This window comes from Oncorhynchus tshawytscha, unplaced genomic scaffold (genome assembly GCF_018296145.1).
Source record: "Oncorhynchus tshawytscha isolate Ot180627B unplaced genomic scaffold, Otsh_v2.0 Un_contig_766_pilon_pilon, whole genome shotgun sequence".
NCBI lineage: Eukaryota > Metazoa > Chordata > Actinopteri > Salmoniformes > Salmonidae > Oncorhynchus > Oncorhynchus tshawytscha.
Window position 1 is genome coordinate 1897740 of NW_024609833.1, and position 19450 is coordinate 1917189.

At 38.4% G+C, this 19450-nt stretch overlaps 1 protein-coding gene across 1 annotated transcript in view; it reads left to right on the forward strand.

Annotated features, from left to right (window-relative positions):
- The window catches only part of c5 (complement component 5), a 63082-nt gene that overhangs the window by 6880 nt on the left and 36752 nt on the right, over positions 1–19450 (forward strand). The window contains exons 8-11 of the mRNA XM_024418336.1: positions 266–368; positions 629–761; positions 1034–1149; positions 18811–19014. Coding sequence (XP_024274104.1) covers positions 266–368; positions 629–761; positions 1034–1149; positions 18811–19014 — 556 coding nt within the window. The remainder of the gene's footprint in view (positions 1–265; positions 369–628; positions 762–1033; positions 1150–18810; positions 19015–19450) is intronic.

Sequence of the window (19450 nt, forward strand, 5' to 3'; positions counted from 1 at the left end):
TTGATTTCAAAGAAGTGTGATTGACTTGGAGTTACATTGTGTTGTTTAAGTGTTCCCTTTATTTTTTTGAGCAGTGTATATATATATATATATATATAATATTTAATAATAATATATAATAATAATTTTAGCCTACACTGTTGCATTAATTCTTGATTAAGTTGTCTTGTCTCAATCCAACAATATTCAGTCTGTCTGATCATTTTGTGGTTCTACATTATCCTGGAAGATATTGAGTTTCTTTGTTATTTGTGCTGTGTATCAGGTATATTCATGGTGCTCCAGTTGCAAATGCAGACGTATTCCTACGGTTTGGATACATTGGGAAAACAACTGTCATCCTACACAAATCAGTGAGAAGAGAGCAAGTAAGAATTAGTTATGAGTAAAGTTATGTTTGTGCGGTTGGGTGTGTGTGTCAGTGCACTACACATGGAGAAAGAAGATAGTGAGTCCCGCTGGTGCCACCCACAAGAAAAATGTATGCACATATGATTGTAAATCTCTTTGGATAAAAATGTCAGCTAAATATATCATATAATAAATATTATTATATGATATTATTGTTTCACATTGATCTTCTAGAGCCACTGGGGTTTTTAAGCAAAATTGTGATCAAACCTTTCAGATGACAGAAAGTGGTGATGTGGAGGTGTGCATAAACATGAAGAAAGCTCTATCACTTGAAGATGGACCCAAAGAACTGGAAGGGATGGTGGAAAAGTTCCTGTATTTGGCTGTGATGGTACAAGAGCCAACTGGTGAGAGACGCACAGTGTAGGCCCCCCTTGTTATACACATACCTACAGTATTGATGCCAAAATACATACTCTATAAAAAAAAATCAGCTCCATTAGGCCTATCCATTTAAACAATAGTAATGCATCTAAGATTAGCTCACTTTGACCTAGAGTTTGATTGATCATTCAAAGAAGATCATTCCATTATTGCAAAATGATTGCATCATTTAGTTTAGCAGGAACATATTATTACTCTATTTTTGATCAGACAAGGTTATGTTTAATCTCTCTAGGTGGTATCTCCCAGGAAGCTGAGATGGCCAATGTGAAGTTCCTAAAGTCCCCGTACAGACTGAGTCTTGTCGCTACTCCTCCTTTCATCAAACCAGGACTGCCATACGCTATCAGGGTAGGGCACCTCTATAGCCTTGTTCACATTGGAAGTTTGCAGTGACTCAAATCCCACTTGCATACCTGATTAGAATCTGTTATTTTTCAAAAAGCACATGGAATCAGATATTTCAAGCCTAATTTCAAACCACCTAAATCTGATTTCTGGCCATGCGACTTGTGTCTGATTGGTCAAATCTGATTTATATGCCATCAAGTGATTTTTACACTGTTATTTGACACATCTTGATGCTTGCTAGATACTCTTTTGACAGTTCCCAACTCCTATGGTCATTGTTCTGCTAAACATGACAGATCTGGGACCAAGCTATCTTTTATGCACAAATTGAAATACAGTGCCTTGCGAAAGTATTCGGCCCCCTTGAACTTTGCGACCTTTTGCCACATTTCAGGCTTCAAACATAAAGATATAAAACTGTATTTTTTTGTGAAGAATCAACAACAAGTGGGACACAATCATGAAGTGGAACAACATTTATTGGATATTTCAAACTTTTTTAACAAATCAAAAACTGAAAAATTGGGCGTGCAAAATTATTCAGCCCCCTTAAGTTAATACTTTGTAGCGCCACCTTTTGCTGCGATTACAGCTGTAAGTCGCTTGGGGTATGTCTCTATCAGTTTTGCACATCGAGAGACTGAATTTTTTTCCCATTCCTCCTTGCAAAACAGCTCGAGCTCAGTGAGGTTGGATGGAGAGCATTTGTGAACAGCAGTTTTCAGATCTTTCCACAGATTCGATTGGATTCAGGTCTGGACTTTGACTTGGCCATTCTAACACCTGGATATGTTTATTTTTGAACCATTCCATTGTAGATTTTGCTTTATGTTTTGGATCATTGTCTTGTTGGAAGACAAATCTCCGTCCCAGTTTCAGGTCTTTTGCAGACTCCATCAGGTTTTCTTCCAGAATGGTCCTGTATTTGGCTCCATCCATCTTCCCATCAATTTTAACCATCTTCCCTGTCCCTGCTGAAGAAAAGCAGTCCCAAACCATGATGCTGCCACCACCATGTTTGACAGTGGGGATGGTGTGTTCAGGGTGATGAGCTGTGTTGCTTTTACGCCAAACATAATGTTTTGCATTGTTGCCAAAAAGTTCAATTTTGGTTTCATCTGACCAGAGCACCTTCTTCCACATGTTTGGTGTGTCTCCCAGGTGGCTTGTGGCAAACTTTAAACGATAATTTTTATGGATACCTTTAAGAAATGGCTTTCTTCTTGCCACTCTTCCATAAAGGCCAGATTTGTGCAATATACGACTGATTGTTGTCCTATGGACAGAGTCTCCCACCTCAGCTGTAGATCTCTGCAGTTCATCCAGAGTGATCATGGGCCTCTTGGCTGCATCTCTGATCAGTCTTCTCCTTGTATGAGCTGAAAGTTTAGAGGGACGGCCAGGTCTTGGTAGATTTGCAGTGGTCTGATACTCCTTCCATTTCAATATTATCGCTTGCACAGTGCTCCTTGGGATGTTTAAAGCTTGGGAAATCTTTTTGTATCCAAATCCGGCTTTAAACTTCTTCACAACAGTATCTCGGACCTGCCTGGTGTGTTCCTTGTTCTTCATGATGCTCTCTGCGCTTTTAACGGACCTCTGAGACTATCACAGTGCAGGTGCATTTATACGGAGACTTGATTACACACAGGTGGATTGTAATTTATCATCATTAGTCATTTAGGTCAACATTGGATCATTCAGAGATCCTCACTGAACTTCTGGAGAGAGTTTGCTGCACTGAAAGTAAAGGGGCTGAATAATTTTGCACGCCCAACTTTTCAGTTTTTGATTTGTTAAAAAAGTTTGAAATATCCAATATATGTCGTTCCACTTCATGATTGTGTCCCACTTGTTGTTGATTCTTCACAAAAAAATACAGTTTTATATCTTTATGTTTGAATCCTGAAATGTGGCAAAAGGTCGCAAAGTTCAAGGGGGCCGAATACTTTCGCAAGGCACTGTACATGCAATAATAAAATTGCAAATTAAGTCGACACCGAATATATCCTTACTGTAAGATCTACTGTACAGAAGTAAATACAGGCATGTGAAAAAGTAAGTACACTCCCTGGAAAGTAGTCTTTTTTTGGTACATATTTGGACAAGTGGATTTGTAATCTTCACTTCAACACTATTGACAGATAAAGGTAACCTAATTTAACAAATGACACTAAAATATTATACTTGTTGGCCAGGCCCTGATGTAGCAAAGCAGCCCCAAACCATAATGCCACCGCCTCCATGCACCTGATTCTAATTTTAGCTATTTTATGTGATGGTAAAGGTAGCGGTCTACGAACTTCTTCCGCATTGGAAATTGCAACATTTTCAAAGTAAAACATGTTTTGTGTGATTTGTTAAATTTGTTAAATTTAAACATTTTGCAGATGGTTTTACTTACTATAGAACCCTCTATGTAGGGTTCTTCATAGAATCCCTTTTAAATGGTTCTACCTAGAACCCTGTATGAAGGGTTCTGCCTCAAACCCTCTACGATGGTTCTACCGAGAAGCCTTTTATCCTCTACCGGTTCTTCCTAGAACCCTCTATGAATGGTTCCACCAGCCTTATAGCATTTTAAATTAAAGTCTTTATGACAATACCTTACATATATCATACGGTCTTTCTTTGAGTGCCTAGTTATACCCTAACACAGTGGTTTTTAGGAAACTCCTGGCTTACAGACCACATTAGGCCAGCAAGTCATATTATGCTGACTTGCAAAGTGATGTGTAATTCCTATTGGAATCCAGCCAGAGTGAGAATATCCAATAATTGGACCTATTAATCACCTGCAACCTACGTTAAAGATATTACCTGGTACTTTTTTATACCTTTTAGCCAGTAGTTCTGAAAGTAGCGCCCACGAGCCAAAAGTGGTCCCCAAAAATTGCATACTGAGTCACGTGTGCATTTAAGTACTGTATATGCACAATTATTAAGGGACCACCAGATAAATACAAAAATCTTCCCATATACAGTAGGTACAGTTTAAATCATTCTCACACCAATCTTTTTAAACTGATCAGATTACTCAAACTCCTGATGTTAAAGTTTAACACTGAGGTAAACACTAGTATTATTTAAAAGAAAGAAAAATTGTTATAATAAAAAATCTTCTTCAGATTTATAAGGGGTCTACAGTGCCTTCAGAAAGTATTCATACCACTTGACTTTTTCCACATTTTGTTGTGTTACAACCTGAATTAAAAATGAATGAAATTTTTGGGACGCTGATCTACACACATACCCCATAATGTAGAAGTGGAATTATATATATTAAAATACATGTAATAAATGAAAAGCTTGAAATGTCTTGAGTCAATAAGTATTCAACCCCTTTGTTATTGCAAGCCTAAATAAGTTCAGGAGTAAAAATGTGCTTAACAAGTCACATAATAAGTTGCATGGTCTCACTCTGTGTGCAATAATAGTGTTTAACCAGATATTTGAATGACTACCTCATCCCTGTACCCTACACCTACAACTAACTAACTGTAAGGTCCCTCAGTCAAGCAGTGAATTTCAAACACAGATTCAACCACAATGACCAGGTAGGTATTCCATTGCCTCGCAAAGAAGGGCACCTATTGGTAGATGGGTACAAATAAAAAAAAGCAGATATTGAATATCCCTTTGAGCATGGTGAAGTTATTAATTACACTTTGGATGGTGGTATATATATTAACCCAGTCACTACAAAGATACAGGCGTATCCTTCCTAACTCAGTTGCCGGAGAGGAAGGAAACCGCTCAGGGATTTAACCATGGCCAATGGTGACTTTAAAACAGTTACAGAGTTTAATGCCTGTAAGGATGGAACAACAACATTGTAGTTACTCCATAATACTAGCCTAATTGACAGAGTGAGAAGAAGGAAGCCTGTACAGAATACAAATATTCCAAAACTGTTTGCAACAAGGCACTAAAGTAATACTGCAAAAACTGTGGCAAAGCAATACACTTTTTGTCTTGAATAGAAAGTGTTATGTTTAGGGTAAATCAAATACAACACATTACACCACTCTCCATATTTTCAAGCATAGTGGTTGCTGTGTCATGTTATGGGGATGCTTGTAATCATTAAGGACTGGGGAGTTCTTCCAGATAAAAAAGAAAATGAATGGAGCAAAGCAGAGGCAAAATCTTAGAGGAAAACCTGGTTCAGTCTACTTTCCAGCAGACACTGGGAGATTAATTCATCTTTCAGCAGGACAATAACCCAAAAACAGAAGACCAAATCTACATTGGAGTTGCTTACCAAGAAGACAGTGCATGTTCCTCAGTGGCCGAGTTACAATTTTGACTTAAATCTGCTTGAAAATCTATGGCAAGACTTTAAAATGGTTGTCTAGCAATGATCAACAACCAAGCTTTGCACACCTGGATTGTACAATAATTTCCCATTATCCTTATCAAAATTCTTCAAGTTCTATCAAATATAAATTTTATTCAATCCATTTTTAATTCAGGCTGTATCACAACAAAATGTGGAACAAGTCAAGGAGTTTGAATACTTTCTGAAGGCACTGTACCTATGTGAAGGAATAGGCAGGTCCATCTTAATTCTGGTATTAGGCAATGGTTGCATGTTACATTTATATTTTTGTTCAGTGTAGTTAGTTGAAATGTTTTAGGGCATCTGTAGATGGACTATTCAAATGAAGTGTTACCATTGAATTGTAATATTTAAGATACTTTGGGGGCCATTTGAAAAAGGTTTGTGGCAAAGTACTGTAAATTATTATTTGTATACAATATATATCAGATAACAAGGGCCAGTCCTGGTCACCTGGATCCACTGGTGATGACAAATCAAATCCAAATCCAGTCAAATAACAAAAAAATGTAACATAAGAAAGCAATCAAGTAAGTGTCATTGTAAATATATAACATACTAATAAAAATACTAAATAAACAAAATCAAGTACAAGAGGCATGCATATAAAATAAAATACGGATATTGTATGGACATTTTTTGTCCATGTGGATAGTGAGTGGAATAAGGTACAGTGTACAGCAGCATATATTTACAATCGGAGGCCCCTTTCAGGTAACGACCTGAATCTGGATCCTCTCATCCGTGGCATCTCGGGTTGTAGGGTTCTTCCTAATGGCTCCTATACACAAAGAAAGAACATTGAGATACATTTGAATTGCACATGGTCTTACAAGAGTTTAAGAATGTACTTAAAAGTACTAACTCATTTAATAATATCAAAACTTACTGTGAAGAATGGTTTTCAGAAACAAGTCCCTGAAACAGGCCTTATCACTGGTTGTGGCGATGGCAAGACGATTTGACAAAATGCCAGGTAGCATCCAAAACACTGGCGACTTCAGGTCCTTGGCACCCATTACAGCCAGAAACCGAAGCTACAAAATGCAAGAGAAGTATTATAAATGACAAGCTATGTTATAACATATTTCTTCCTCCACCCCCTATATTTTATGTTAATTTATTGTGATAGTCTGTAAAGACAGATGGCAGATATTTCCAATACGTATTTACAGTCAAGTTGGTAACAGTTAGCTATGTTCTTCCCTTCATGTCTGTGGCCCAAACTTGGCAACGTTGACCCGTTGTAGTGTCTCACTTCTGGCCCTGTTTGAAACAATAATGTTACATTGAAATTAAGTAAAAACTGTGTAAGAAAGAACAGATAAGCAAAGTCCCATCTGGGCTAAGTGAATGTAACGTTTAAATACCTCAATGGCTATCACATCCACATGGAGCTGTGGTAAATACAGTGCATTCGGAAAGTAATTAGACCACTTAACTTTTTCCACATTTTGTTATATTACAGCCTTATTCTAAAATTGATTAAATACATTATTCCTTCCTCATCATGACAAAGCAAAAACAGTTTTTTAATAAAAAAATAAAAAAGTTTTATTTAGGTAAATATTCAGACCCTTTGCTATGAGACTCGAAATTGAGCTAAGTGCATTCTGTTTCCATTGATCATCCTTGAATGTTTCTACAACTTGATTGGAGTCCACCTGTGGTAAATTCAATTGAATGGACATGATTTGGAAAGGTGCACATCGGTCTATATAAGGTCCCACAGTTGACAGTGCATATCAGAGAAAAAACCAAGCCATGAGGTCGAAGGAATTGTCCATAGAGCTCCAAGACAGGATTGTGTCGAGGCACAGATCTGTGGAAGGGTACCAAATATTGTCTGCAGCATTGAAGGTCCCCAAGAACACAGTGGCCTCCATCATTCTTAAATGGAAGAAGTTTGGTTCCACCAAGACTCTTCCTAGAGCTGGCCGTCCGGCCAAACTGAGCAATCAGTGGAGAAGGGCCTTGGTCAGGGAAGTGACCAAGAACCTGATTGTCACTCTGACAGAGCTCCACAGTTCCTCTGTCAAGATGTGAGAACCTTCCATATGGACAACCATCTCTGCGGCACTCCACCAATCAGGCCTTTATGGTAGAGTGGCCAGACGGAAGCCACTTATCAGTAAAAGGCACATGACAGCCCAGAGTTTACCAAACGACACCTAAAGGACTTGCCAGACCATGAGAAACAAGTTTCTCTGGTCTGATGAAACTAATATTGAACTCTTTGGCCTGAATGCCAAGCATCACGTCTGGAGGAAACCTGGCACCATCCCTACGGTGAAGCATGGGTGGCAGCATCATGCTGTGGGGATGTTTTTCAGCTGCAAGAACTGGGAGACTAGTCAGGATCAATGGAAAGATGAACGGAACAAAGTACAGAGAGATCCTTGATGAAAACCTGTTCCAGAGCGCTCAGGACCTCAGAGTGGAGTGAAAGTTCACCTTCCAACAGGACAACGACCTTAAGCACACAGTCAAGACAACGCAGGAGTGGCTTCGGGACAAGTCTCTGAATATCCTTGAGTGGACCAGCCAGAGACCAGACTTGAACCCGCTCCCCATCCAACCTGACAGAGCTTGAGAGGATCTGCAGTGAAGAATGGGAGAAACTTGTAGCTTCATACCCAAGAAGACTCGGGGCTGTCTACTGTTGATTTTGTTAGTCACTTTCAGTCAGATATCATATTAAAAACTGCAAACATTCCTCTCTTTGATCTCCTCAAAGATCCATTTAATTACTCTTATATAAATGGTAGACTTTCAGGTACTCAACAAGAAGGTCTGATTTCATTACTACTGAAACAGGACACAGGTGGTAAGTATAAAGATCTAGTCCATTTAAAAATCTGGAGGCCTCTAACACTTCAATGTTGTGATGTGAAAATCCTGGCGAAATGCATAGCACATAGAATAAAAAAGGTTTTGCAAGATATTGTTCACAATGATCAGACAGGTTTTTTACATAGATGACATATTGGAGATAATATACTTGAAACAATTGAACATTATGAAACATCGAAGATACCAGGCCTGGTCTTCATAGCAGATTTTGAAAAGGTATTTAATAAAGTACAACTAGAATTTATATATAAATGCCTGGATTACTTTAATTTTGGTGAATCCCTTAAAGTTATGTACAGCAACCCCAGATGTAAAATAGTAAATAATGGTTACTTCTCAGAAAGTTTTGAGCTTTTAAGAGGAGTTAAACAGGGCTGTCTGTTGTCTCCATATCTATTTATTATGGCCACGGAAATGCTAGCTATTAAAATTACATCCAACAAGAACATCAAGGGGTTAGAAATCCAAGGGATAAAAACAAAAGTGTCAATGTATGCCGATATCTGTAGTTTTTTCATAAGTCCACAATCTGGATCCCTGCACAGTCTCATTGAAGATCTTGATCACTTTTTTAGCCTCACTGGATTAAAACCTAATTATGACAATATTACGTATTGGATCATTAAAAAAATACAATGTTTACACTACCTTGTAGTTTACCAATACAATGGGCGGATAGTGAGGTAGACATACCTCACTATGGTATTCACATCTCAAAAAATATAAATGAACTTACCACAATTCATTTCAATAGAAAGTTAGCAAAAATAGAAAAGATTCTGCAACAATGGAGAGATAAATACTTTAAAAATCACACTGATTTACTCTTTGGTCCTATCACAGTTGACTTATTTACTAATGGCAATGCCTACTCCAGATGTCTCATTTTTTAAATGCTAAGCCAGACAAAATTGAACATGCCTATTTACAGTTGAAGTCAGAAGTTTACATACACCTTAGCCAAATACATTTAAACTCAGTTTTCACAATTCCTGACATTTAATCCAAGTAAAAATTCCCTGTCTTAGGGCAGTTAGGATCACCACTTTATTTATCCACTCAATATATCCACATAATTTTTCTACCTCAAGATGCCATCTATTTTGTCAAGTGCACCAGTCCCTCCTGCAGAAAAGCACCCCCACAACATGATACTGCCACCCCTGTGCTTCACGGTTGGGATGATGTTCTTCGGCTTGCAAGCCTCCCCCTTTTTCCTCCAAACATAACGATGGTCATTATGACCAAACAGTTCTATTTTTGTTTCATCAGACCAGAGGCCATTTCTCTAAAAAGTACAATCTTTGTACCAATGTGCAGTTGCATACTGTAGTCTGGCTTTTTTATGGCGGTTTTGGAGCAGTGGCTTCTTCCTTGCTGAGCGGCCTTTCAGGTTATGTTGATATAGGACTCGTTTTACTGTGGATACAGATACTTTTGTACCTGTTTCCTCCAGCTTCTTCACAAGGTCCTTTGCTGTTGTTCTGGGATTGATTTGCACTTTTCGCACCAAAGTACATTCATCTCCAGGAGACAGAATGCGTCTCCTTCCTGAGCAGTATGACGGCTGCGTGGTCCCATGGTGTTTACACTTGCGTACTATTGTTTGTACAGATGAACGTGGTACCGTCAGGCGTTTGGAAATTGCTCCCAAGGATGAACCAGACTTGTGGAGGTCTATAATTTTTGTTCTGAGGTCTTGGCTAATTTTTATTTATTTTCCCATGACATGTAAAGAGGCACTGAGCTTGAAGGTAGGCCTTGAAATACATCCACAGGTTCACCTCCAATTGACTCAAATGATGTCAATTAGCCTGTCAGAAGCTTCTAAAGCCATGACATCATTTTCTGGAATTTTCCAAGCTGTTTAAAGGCACAGTCAACTTAGTGTATGTAAACTTCTGACCCACTGGAATTGTGATACAGTGAATTATAAGTGAAATAATCTATCTGTAGACAATTGTTGGAAAAATGACTTGTGTCATGCACAAAGTAGATGTCCTAACCGACTTGCCAAAACTATGGTATGTTAACAAGAAATTTGTGGAGTGGTTGAAAAACGAGTTTTAATGACTCCAACCTAAGTGTATGTAAACTTTCGACATCAACTGTATATAATGAACATGAGTTCGGGGGCTAAAATGATTCAATATTAAAGCTTTAAACTTCTCACTAAAAGCTTCACTCATACATAAGTTTTACTTTAACCCAAAATGGTTCTCCAGTAGATTATTAACCTTTCTGGCGCAGGCGTTCCGCTAGCGACCCACCTCGACATCATCCGGTGAAATTGCAGAACTCCAAATTCAAAATACAGAAATAGTCATAATAGACATTCATAAAAAATACAAGTGTTATACATTAAAGATTAACTTCTTGTTAAAACCTCTTAGAGCTACCCCCTACTTTTTTCAATTTCCGCCTGAAGACATACCCAAATCTAACTGACTGTATAACTATATGCATATTCTTGGTACCATTTGAAAGAAAACACTCTGAAGTTTGTGGAAATGTGAATTGAATGTAGGAGAATATAACACAATAGATCTTGTTTCGATAATACATTGAAAAAAAACATGTTTTTTCTTTTTAATGTTGTATCATCATCTTTAAAATGAACAAGATAAAACAAACGTTCAGATAGGATGATGGGGACAATTTCAGTGAAAAACAAAAGGGCAACAGTACTTGTGCAAAGTTTCAGAATGATAACTTCCAAAACGAGTGTGCTACATGACATTTATCATGAAGTCACCCAGGTGTCCCACACAAGTAGCCCAAATGTACCCAAGTGGCCAAATTGGTGAAGGTATACATTTTGAAAAAATTACTATATACAAAATACCAAAATGGTATTCTAACACCCCCATAAAAAGGGAAAATAAATATGAAGTAAAAAATATATACATTTACAAAATAACATGGGTAACTATTTACACACTTTCAATATTTGGAAGACCCTCAGTCCTCTATCAAATCAAATGTATTTATATAGCCCTTCGTACATCAGCTAATATCTCAAAGTGCTGTACAGAAACCCAGCCTAAAACCCCAAACAGCAAGCAAAGCAGGTGTAGAAGCACGGTGGCTAGGAAAAACTCCCTAGAAAGGCCAAAACCTAGGAAGAAACCGAGAGAGGAACCAGGCTATGAGGGGTGGCCAGTCTCTTCTGGCTGTGCCGGGTGGAGATTATAACAGAACATGGCCGAGATAGATGACCAGCAGGGTCAAACGTACATAGATGACCAGCAGGGTCAAATAATAATAATCACAGTAGTTGTAGAGGACGCAACAGGACAGCACCTCAAGAGTAAATATTAACAGTTTAGGGTTCCATAGCCGCAGGCAGAACAGTTGAAACTGGAACAGCAGCAAGGCCAGGTGGACTGGGGACAGCAAGGAGTCATCATGCCAGGTAGTCCTGACGCATGGTCCTAGGGCTCAGGTCCTCCTCCGAGAGAGAAAGAGAGAATCAGAGAGAGCATACTTAAATTCACACAGGACACCGGATAAGACAGGAGAAGTCCTCCAGATATAACAAACTGACCCTAGGCCCCCGACACATAAACTACTGCAGCATAAATACTGGAGGCTGAGACAGGAGGGGTCAGGAGACACTGTGGCCCCATCCGATGAGACTCCCGGACAGGGCCAAACGGGAAGGATATAACCCCATCCACTTTGCCAAAGCTCTACACAATATTGTGCTGCTGATGCCAGGTGCCATAGCAGTCTCTTTCTGCAGTAAAGTGAGTATCAACAGGTATAATAAACATATATATATATATATACAGTGGGGCAAAAAAGTATTTAGTCAGCCACCAATTGTGCAAGTTCTCCCACTTAAAAAGATGAGAGAGGCCTATAATTTTCATCATAGGTACACTTCAACTATGACAGACAAAATGAGAAAAAAAATCCAGAAAATCACATTGTAGGATTTTGAATGAATTTTTTTGCAAATTATGGTGGAAAATAAGTATTTGGTCACCTACAAACAAGCAAGATTTCTGGCTCTCACAGACCTGTAACTTCTGCTTTAAGAGGGTCCTCTGTCCTCCACTCGTTACCTGTATTAATGGCACCTGTTGGAACTTGTTATCAGTATAAAAGACACCTGTCCACAACCTCAAACAGTCACACTCCAAACTCCACTATGGCCAAGACCAAAGAGCTGTCAAAGGACACCAGAAACAAAATTGTAGACCTGCACCAGGCTGGGAAGACTGAATCTGCAATAGGTAAGCAGCTTGGTTTGAAGAAATCAACTGTGGGAGCAATTATTAGGAAATGGAAGACATACAAGACCACTGATAATCTCCCTCGATCTGGGGCTCCACGCAAGGTCTCACCCCGTGGGGTCAAAATGATCACAAGAACGGTGAGCAAAAATCCCAGAACCACACGGGGGGACCTAGTGAATGACCTGCAGAGAGCTGGGACCAAATTAACAAAGCCTACCAGTAACACACTACGCCACCAGGGACTCAAATCCTGCAGTGCCAGACGTGTCCCACTGCTTAAGCCGGTACATGTCCAGGCCCGTCTGAAGTTTGCTAGAGAGCATTTGGATGATCCAGAAGAAGATTGGGAGAATGTCATATGGTCAGATGAAACCAAAATAGAACTTTTTGGTAAAAACTCAACTCGTCGTGTTTGGAGGACAAAGAATGTTGAGTTGCATCCAAAGAACACCATACCTACTGTGAAGCATGGGAGTGGAAACATCATGCTTTGGGGCTGTTTTTCTGCAAAGGGACCAGGACGACTGATCCGTGTAAAGGAAAGAATGAATGGGGCCATGTATCGTGAGAATTATAGTGAAAACCTCCTTCCATCAGCAAGGGCATTGAAGATGAAACGTGGCTGGGTCTTTCAGCATGACAATGATCCCAAACACACTGCCCGGGCAACGAAGGAGTGGCTTCGTAAGAAGCATTTCAAGGTCCTGGAGTGGCCTAGCCAGTCTCCAGATCTCAACCCCATAGAAAATCTTTGGAGGGAGTTGAAAGTCCGTGTTGCCCAGCAACAGCCCCAAAACATCACTGCTCTAGAGGAGATCTGCATGGAGGAATGGGCCAAAATACCAGCAACAGTGTGTGAAAACTTTGTGAAGACTTACAGAAAACGTTTGACCTCTGTCATTGCCAACAAAGGGTATATAACAAAGTATTGAGATAAACTTTTGTTAATGACCAAATACTTATTTTAAACCATAATTTGCAAAAAGATTCATTGAAAATCCTACAATGTGATTTTCTGGATTTTTTTTCTCATTTTGTCTGTCATAGTTGAAGTGTACCTATGATGAAAATTACAGGCCTCTCTCATCTTTTTAAGTGGGAGAACTTGCACAATTGGTGGCTGACTAAATACTTTTTTGCCCCACTGTATAGAGTACAGGGAACATAAGGTTGAATATATTATTATAGACCTGCTAGATCTACTGTCTCTTTTATATTATGACATTTCAGCTAGATCTACTGTCTTTATTATATTACAACAGACCAGCTGTATCTACTGTCTCCATTTCACTTTGGCCATTGTTGTGGGTCTGCCCTCCCCTCAACAGCCTCAAATAGGCTATTTCATGTGGGTTGGGGTGGGGCGGTAGACACACGCATCTCACATTTCATTGCATTACATTTTTATATATTGCTTCTAAAATCACAAATAATATTTCATATTATTAATTTCAAACAAGGGCATTAGCATGAGAAGAACTTACCAGTCCAAAACATGTCCTCTCCGTCCAAAAAATATTCTTCCACTTGGGTATCGCTAAATGAATCATCCTACAACAATCTCTGTCTCACTTTTCCGATCAATTTCTTCTAAAATTGTGTGTACACCTGTCTATCTAGACTTCGATTTAGCTTTAACTGACTTAGTCGCCATACTGATTGATATATAAACAGCTGATTCTGCGCGTTTACCAAACAATGCTGTGCGTAATATGCGTAGCTCTTTCCGGTATAAAACTTCAATAGCGAATGACTCTCTTTACACAGGAGTTTACTACATGGGTTGGTCTTCCAACACATAACCATTGCATATTGCCGTTTACCTCAGCTCATTGGCTATCTACCCAGCTAGATTTCAAGATGATCAGTGGTCATTGGGTTAAAATACAGTCAATCAACAAAACAGTGGTCATATCATTGGTGCACATTGATGTCATTACTTGTTGTCTTCAAATCGGTTTCTTTCAGTCAATACGTCCCGCGAAATGGCCTATCAGGTTTGGTTGTGTTACAAACAAACCAGTTGATTGCAATGAAACCAAACATGACTGGAAAAGTCACGTTTTGTGTGGGTATTTACCCTCAAATGTGTCGTTGAAAATGGAGTGAGATGGAGTTCACGACGCAAGCGGTTCACAAAATGTTTCGTATTAGGCTATAAAAACGGATTTTATCAAACAAAAGATCATTCATTGTGTAACAATGAGCACTGGGATTGACGATCTTCATCTGTTTGCAAAGGTAAACTATTTATTTTAATGCAGTTTGTGATTTTGTTAGCCTGTGCTGGTTGAAATAGTTTTTTTATGGGGCTCTATCCTCAGATAATCACATCGTATTCTTTCGCAGTAAATCCTTTTTTAAATCTGACAACGCAGTTGGATTATCAAGATTCTAGGCTTTCGATACATGTGAGACACTTGTATTTTCATGAATGTTTAATATGAGTATTTATGTAGCGATCACCGTATGTTGTGGAATTTCAGCCCGCTACCCGGTTCCGTGCTCAGAGAGGTTAATCCAGCCGCTTTGTCAGATTTCAAAAAGGCTTTACGGCGAAAGCATACCATGCGATTATCTGAGGACAGCGCCCCGCATACAAAAGCATGAAAAACATTTTTCAACCATACAGATGCATCACGAAAGTCAGAAATAGCGATAAAATAAATCGCTTACCTTTGAAGATCTTCATCTTTTTGCAATCCCAAAGGTCTCAGTTACACAATGAATGGTTGTTTTGTTTGATAAAGTCCTTCTTTATATCCCCAAAATGTCTGTTTATTTGGCGCGTTTTATTCAGAAATACACCGGTTCCAACTCGCCCAACATGCCTACAAAGGATCTAATAAGTTACCTGTAAACTTGGTTCAAACATTTCAAACAACGTTTCTAATCCAACCTCAGGTACCCTAAAATGTAAATAATCTATAAAATTTCAGATGGAATAAACTGTTTCCAATACCGGAGATACACAACGAGGAGCGCGCTCTCATTCACGCGCACCAAAAGACTAGAGTCCACCTGAGTGACACTTAGAAAGAATTCAACTACTTTTTCATTAAAAAAAACAACAACATCGAACAATTTCTAAAGACTGTTGACATCTAGTGGAAGCCATAGGAACTGCAATCTGGGTCCTAATAATTTGGCTTCACCATAGAAAAGCATTGGATAATCCAATTACCTCAAAATACATTTTCCTGGATGGATTGTCCTCGGGGTTTCGCCTGCCAAATCAGTTCTGTTGTACTCACAGACATTATTTTAACCGTTTTAGAAACTTTAGAGTGTTTTTATCCAATACTCCCATGCATATGCATATCCTAGCTTCTGGGCCTGAGTAACAGGCAGTTTACTTTGGGCACCTCAGTCATCCAAACTTCCGAATACTGCCCCTTATCCCTAAGAAGATTTAAGAAAGGCTCATCCTTTGTTCAAAAATTGCCTTTTTGCCTTTATACAGATTTCTAATTTCCGACTAATTGAACTTTTTAAGTATCACCCTTTCTTAAAGAAGCCATACAAACTGGTTGCAATTTCAGTTTTATTCTCCAGAAAAGATAGACCTACATTACAACAAATGTTATGGATAAATTCAAATTTACTGATTAATTTAAAAAAAAAACATTCTTTATGGAATTTTAAAAAATATATATGTATATATTATATTTGTTTATGATATTATGAATAGAAACGGAGGAGTTATGTCACATATGCAGTTATCGAAAATATCTGCTCAATCCAAATGTACAACCTACTGATTGCAGCACTACCACAAAAACTTGTTTGTCTGCCATATATTAAAGATACAAATTGGCTTAAAGGAACTGGCATGAATAAAAAAATATACCAGTTTAATTTGAGGAAACAAATGTTGACAGCTGCGCCATACAGGTTTCAAAATAAATGGAAAGAGATTTTCAGTGTAACAACTCTATGGAATATGGTTTATGAACTGGTACAAAAAACTACACTTGATTCAAGACTTAGAGTTTTCAATTTAGATTGTTATATAAAATTCTTGCCACCAACAGAATGCTATGTATATATGGGGCGGCAGGTAGCCTAGTTGTTAGAGCGTTGGACTTGCAACCGAAAGGTTGCAAGATCATATCCCCAAGCTGACAAGGTTAAAATCTGTTGTTCTGCCCCTGAACAATGCAGTTAACCCACTGTTCTTAGGCCGTCATTGAAAAGAATAATTTGTTCTTAACGGACTTTCCTATTTTAAATAAAGATTATGTGTGTAGATTTTGCTGCGACGAGACAGAATCAATAGCTCATTTATTCAGGTATTGCCCCTATGTAGCTTGTTTATGGTCACAGGTTCAGAAATGTTAATAAAATCACAACATGCTCTTAAAATGAATCTTACAAATAGCAGTGTTGGGCGGTTTGGAAAGCCATAATCAATACATAATATAACAATATTTCTGTGAAGGTTTTCATCTTTAGCTCACAATCTGTGGAATCTATACGATTCGAAAGGTAAAAAAATTATGTAAAACATCACAGCACAATTGAAAAATATATGGCACATGGAAACCAAACGAGGGTGGTCTATGCTGATAGGTGGGATGGGTTGAGAGTGGCTGAGGGTTGGGATTAAATAGTTTATGTTTGGTAATGTATTATTGTTATGTGACTGCTTTATATATAAGTACATATATAAGTACCATGTATGTAAAAATGTTATGCTAAATGTGTATGTAAAATGTATGTAGCAAAAAAGCTGTAAAAAAACCTAAAAGATATTTGTCCTCCAAAGAGGGGGAGTGGTGGAGGGGTTAATGAAAAAAAAAAATATGAATAAACATTCCTCTCCACCCTATGGCAAATTGTGTAGTTAGTTATAAAATTGCTAAATCTTCTCTCTGCCCCATGTTAAAATATGTAAATTTGCAGCAAACCTGCATCATTATAACATTCAAATCTTTTGTGACCCTCACCCCCATCCCTGATCTATATCGACTGAATGGGTGCTGCTAGTGTATTATTGTTTGGTATTTCAAAACATTCGGTGATGATACATAAAAATAATTAAACTGTTGTTTTGTTCCAAAAGCCTGGGGAATTTTATTTTCTAAAAGCTACTAATATCAAGTATCAAAGACAGGTTTGTAAGAAAGATAACTTCCAGTTTAAGGTTTTTTGGCTTCTTCTGTGGGGTTTAAGAGGTGCCGCCACATACTGTTTGTAGTGATCAACACTTTTATTCAAGTGGATGAGGCAGTTTAGGGAGTGGCATTAATTGCTATTGCCTCAAAATATAGAATATTAAAGCAATAGCAAAAATGTAGGCTATTTTTTGGCTTAATCAATATATCTATAACTAAATTATTAGGTTTATCACATTTTTTGTATTCCTTAATGCTTTTAAATGTATTATGTCCAGATGTGTGGTTGTAATTGTGTTTTTTAATTGACTAATAAATGTAATTAATATCACAATAAATGTAAGGTATTTATAGAAACAACAAAAACAGCTTGCAGCCTCTGGCTGGCTGTGGTTAGCTGGAAAGTGGCAGGCTGAATTTGAGATTAGAGAAATTCCTTGCTATTGTCTTTCAAATTTTCTCATGGCTAGATGGCTTGCCTAGGGCTTATGGCTGTCCTCTGAGTGCAGGCTAAATGGCATAGGTGCAAAAGCGGCCGGCCAAGGGCTTGTAGCGGTCCTATGAGTAAGGGCTACTCGCCAGAGATGCAAATCACACCTTGAACTGCAAACTCCGCTCGCCCCTGCTGGTGGAAAGAATGTATAGCCTTGGGCGTATGTAGAGAGGAAAATAGCAAGAGGGAGGACATTTTTTTGCTGGGATGCTGTAATTGGGATGCTGGATGCTGGGATGCTGTAATTGATCGAATGGTTCCCAAGTGATGTCAAAGTCCATTGTTTCAGAACGACAAACGTCCGTAATGTTCAAAGGTACTATGCAAACTGTTGGTTTAAAATTCATATTGTTTATTTTTTGGGGATCAAGTGTTAGCAAATAGAATGAAAAATAATATTATGGTGCCTGCAGAATGGTTTCCTTCTCCACCATCCCTTGTTTCATATACACCCTTTAAAGGTTCTAGGTAGAACCCTTTGCCTTATAAAGAAGCCTTGTCTTCCAAAAAGGGTTCTTCAGATGAAAACGGGTCTTGGTAGAAACCTATTTCACTGAAAAGAACCCTTTTGGAACCCTTTTTAATAAGACTGTATGGGGGTTTTGCCACCAGGTGTCAGTCAAGGACCACTTGGGGGAACCTGTGGCATTGGTACCAGTGAAGTTGGTGAATTCCTTCATCAAAAACAAACTTGGTGTAGACGAAAAACTTCAGTGTCCTACACTGACAGTGGATAACAGTAAGAGGACCAAGCACGACGGGATTGCTCTTTTTATTTGCAACCTTCATTCTGAAGCTGAGAGTGCAACATTTATTGTAAGTACCAATGTGGATTGAGTCTCATTAAATGTTTGATTAAGTGAAGACACTACTGTTCAAAAGTTTGGGGTCACTTAGAAATGTCCTTGTTTTTGAAAGAAAAACACATTTTTGTCCATTAAAATAACATCAAATTGATCAGAAATACAGTGTAGATATTGTTAATGTTTGTAAATGACTATTGTAGCTGGAAACGGCTGATTTTTATTGGAATCTACATGGGCGTACAGAGGCCCATTATCAGCAACCATCACTCCTGTGTTCCAATGGCACGTTGTGTTAGCTAATCCAAGTTTCTCATTTTAAAAGGCTAATTGTTCATTAGAAAACCCTTTTGCAATTATGTTAGCACAGCTGAAAACTGTTGTGCTGATTTAAAGAAGCAATAAAACGGGCCTTATTTAGACTAGTTGATCATCTGGAACATCAGCAT